Source organism: Cannabis sativa, chromosome 2, assembly GCF_029168945.1.
Source record: "Cannabis sativa cultivar Pink pepper isolate KNU-18-1 chromosome 2, ASM2916894v1, whole genome shotgun sequence".
Taxonomy (NCBI): domain Eukaryota; kingdom Viridiplantae; phylum Streptophyta; class Magnoliopsida; order Rosales; family Cannabaceae; genus Cannabis; species Cannabis sativa.
In genome coordinates, this window is record NC_083602.1 from 49,729,332 (window position 1) to 49,732,858 (window position 3,527).

Consider the following 3,527-nt stretch of genomic DNA (forward strand, 5'->3'; position numbering starts at 1 on the left):
TTACTTCTGTATTTTGTGCTGTTTTTTATGGGCTCTTTGGAATCTAAGGAATAATATTTTTCATCATAATCTGTGTAACCAACCTTTGGATGTTTATGATTGGAGTGTCACTTTCTTCTTCAAGTATTTAGATTCACAGCAGGCTCAGGTGCTGCCTTGTACTTCCAATTCGGATCAGACAAATTTGCAGCAGCTCCCATCTGAAGGTGATTTCCAGATCTTTACTGATGCAGCCATTGATCTGAGTAGACAGAAGCACAGCATTGGGGTTGCTGTTCTTAATCATTCAGGCCAGGTGGTAGCAGGATTGGCTAAACCATTTTCAGGTTGTGTTTCACCGATGGTAGCTGAGGCTAAGGCAGTGGTGCATGCTTTGTAGTTGGCTTATTCTATTTGCCTGCCTGTGGACGTATTGAAGACAGATTGCAAATCCATTGTTGATAAACTTCATCAAGACACTCAGGGTTGTAGTTCTGTTGATGATTTAATTGTTTTGTATTAAGAACTTGTTATCTATTCGCCCATCTCTACGGTTAGCTCATGTCAGTAGGGAGTTTAATACTATTGCTCATAGGGTTGCTAAGTGGGGTATTGGGCTTGATAATAAATTCCTCTGGAATGGTTCTTTGCCTTTCAGTTAGTCTTGTTTATGTTGTTTATACAAGACTTTTTCTTCAAAAAAAAAAAAAAGAATAATCATTGATTATTAAAAGAAGTTATAATATAGTTCCCACTACCTTATCCAACATCCACAAGTGATTTACACGTGTATAATTTTGTCCAGTACAAATACTGTTTTTTTTTTTTTTTTTTTTTTTTTTTTTTCTAGATTTTTCTAAATCTAAAGATTTTTTAGAAAATTTTATCCAGATTCTCCCAAAAAAAAAAAAATATCTAAAGTTTTTAAGGCTTTATCGTTTAATTTTGAGGTGTGTGGTCTCTACTGGTCCCAAACTAAAATGAATATTTCTTCTCACCATTTCTGGGCTTCTTCTTCTTCTTTTTCTAGTTGTATTGTTTGCTCAGTTGAGAGAGGAAGATCAGTCCCAACAAATACACTTCGAGAGTCCTAAATCAAAGGTGAAAATTACTGCTTAATATATATTTTGAATTGTATGACAGCTTAATATATAAAGCAAAATCATTCAATGGAATCTCCGGAGCCCTTAAGCGAATGGGAGCAAATCGACTCACCTTCCCCTCGCTCCCCTCCTCCACACCAATCCGTTTTTTCTTCTCACATGGCCGATACTCAAATTCAACAACAAAACCACTCTCCTGATTCCTCATCATCTTCTTCGCCGACGCCGGCGTTGTCTTCGTCATCCTCGACCAATTTGGAGTCTAACGAAGAGGACGCTCAAGCTCAACGGCGGCGGCCTGAATTATCAGACTCTCGGCTCGCGGCGGTGAAAGAATTCAAGAAGCAATTGAGATTGCGAATGGGGATCCTGAAGACCGATGTTCTTGGCGCGGCTACCAAGATTTGTAATTACAGATTGGTAGCGGTGTGGAGATTTTGGTCGATTGTTTCGGTGGCCGGAGCGATTACGGCGGTGTTGCTCTCTCTGCTCTACGCCAAGATGAGGCGTCCGCGATGGAGACCGACTGTTCTTCGCCGCCGGCGCGGCGAAAATAACGAGCCTCTGCTCCTTCTGCTTAAAGAGAAAGATGAGGTTAGTTATGATTGTCGTTTTTCTCTTTCCAAGCTATGATTGTCGTTTACTGTTCTAATTCAATTGTCGTTTGGTGTTGGAATTGAGGTGCAGAAAATCAGCCAGTTGCTTGTTCAGATTGCTCATATGAATGAAGCTTTATCGGCTCGGCGAAGGGTTCCTGTAATTCGAGTTGGTTGAGCTGAGAGGCCATGGAAGGAACTCAAAGGGGCTTTTTTTTCTTAGTGCAAAACCCATAATCGTACGTATATATTTTGTATGTATTTTATGTCGTAGTGTTATTTATTCAAAAGTCGATATAGCTTTTTTGTTTTTGTGTTTTTTTTTGAAAAAAAAAAAAATTATTCTGATTGTGTATGAAAGTTGAAACGACATTACAAGCTTACTTGGCATTAAAACAAAATTTAAAAATGGCTACTATTATTTTTGTAGTTACTAGTTTAAAATTCATGTGCAATGTAATGTTCTTGTTGAATTTGTGTTCCGAATTCTATTTGATCTAGTTCGAAGAGCTCGCATTTGGTGAACCAAGTCAAATTATATTTTATACTTTGTATTTTTGTAAAAGTTATTAATTTGACTCTCTGTTTTTGTTAAATGACAAAATAAATTTTATATTTTTAAAATTGTACAAATAGGACCCTGAACTAATTTTTTTATTAATAATCTGATATAGAGATGTTATGATAAAACTAATTACATTTTCTGTATCTGTTCGTATTAAAATAAATTATAGGATTTATTTTATCTTTTAACAAAAGAGAGGGTCCAATTGGTAATTTTTACAAAATACAAGATCTAAAATAGTATTTATCTTTATATATATCAAATTGTTAAAAACAATAGAACGTTTTTTAGAGGAACAATCCTCTAACTGAAGCATACGACCTGGAGAGAAACAAGAGTCTCTGGCTAAGCAGTGAGCCAGCTTGTTTGCAGATCGTTTGACAAAACACAAATCAACATTTTCTAAAGATAAAAGCAACGCACGAACACCATGCACTAAAAGACCAAAAGAAGATGATATAGAGATTTTACTTTGAATAGCTTGCATGCATACCAAGTTGTCTGATTCCAAAATCACTTGTCCCCAACTGTGCGGATCAATCCAACTTAAAACTTCTTTGATGTCAACCATCTCCGCAACTTCAGGTTGAATCCTCCCCAAATGACCCCGATTGAAAGCCTCCACGACATTGCCATGGCAGTCACGAGCCACACAACCCCACCCAAACCTACCTTCATGCTCAAAAAGGGCGCCATCAACATTAATCTTGATCTTTCCTGAAGAAGGTGCACTCCAATGCTCAACCAAATGGCCTCCGTCGAATAACGAAGACAAAGAAAGACCATTTCTTTTTTTAGTGTCTTTGAGCTGATCAAGTAGCATTCTTGCTGATGTAACCCAATTTGCAGCAGTCCAACTTTTTTGCTGCCAAACAAAATCATTTTTGGCACGCCAAATGGCCCAGCTGACCATAGCCGCCTCCTCTAACTCGCCTTCTCTTCCTCGGCATTGCAGCTCCAACAGCCAATTATTGAAATCGTCATCCATATTACCGCCGACATCCACACTTGTCCTGTTCCAGCAGGCACGAGCATGAACACACCCAACTAACGCATGAAAAAGAGTTTCAGCTATAGTGAGACACAAGGGGCATGTTGGGTTAACTAGAACATGTCTTTTTTCCAATTGAACACAAGTTGGTAACGAGTCTGAAGCCACCCTCCATAAGAAGTTACTGACTTTAGGGGGAACTTTTTGTTGGAATTAATTTTACCAGGATCTTAGATCTACTCACAAGTATGTTGATTTAACAACCTAAAATTGAACTTCTAAAACGATAAACA

The 3,527-nt window shown here is 37.9% G+C and overlaps 1 protein-coding gene across 1 annotated transcript; it reads left to right on the forward strand.

The window, feature by feature from the left end:
* The first annotated feature begins 905 nt into the window (after positions 1-905).
* LOC133034981 (uncharacterized) lies at positions 906-2,151 on the forward strand. The gene is made up of 2 exons (XM_061110574.1): positions 906-1,676; positions 1,770-2,151. The coding sequence occupies exons 1-2, from the start codon at positions 1,149-1,151 to the stop codon at positions 1,854-1,856; spliced, it is 615 nt and encodes a 204-aa protein (XP_060966557.1). The 5' UTR covers positions 906-1,148; the 3' UTR covers positions 1,857-2,151.
* Positions 2,152-3,527: the final 1,376 nt, after the last annotated feature.

What these genes read in the sequence shown, in the direction of transcription:
- LOC133034981 (XM_061110574.1), top strand. Translation starts at nt 1,149, where the DNA reads ATGGAATCTCCGGAGCCCTTAAGCGAATGGGAGCAAATCGACTCACCT. An exon ending in TGCTTAAAGAGAAAGATGAG is followed by an intron (nt 1,677 to 1,769) that starts GTTAGTTATGAT and finishes ATTGAGGTGCAG; the next exon opens with AAAATCAGCCAGTTGCTTGT.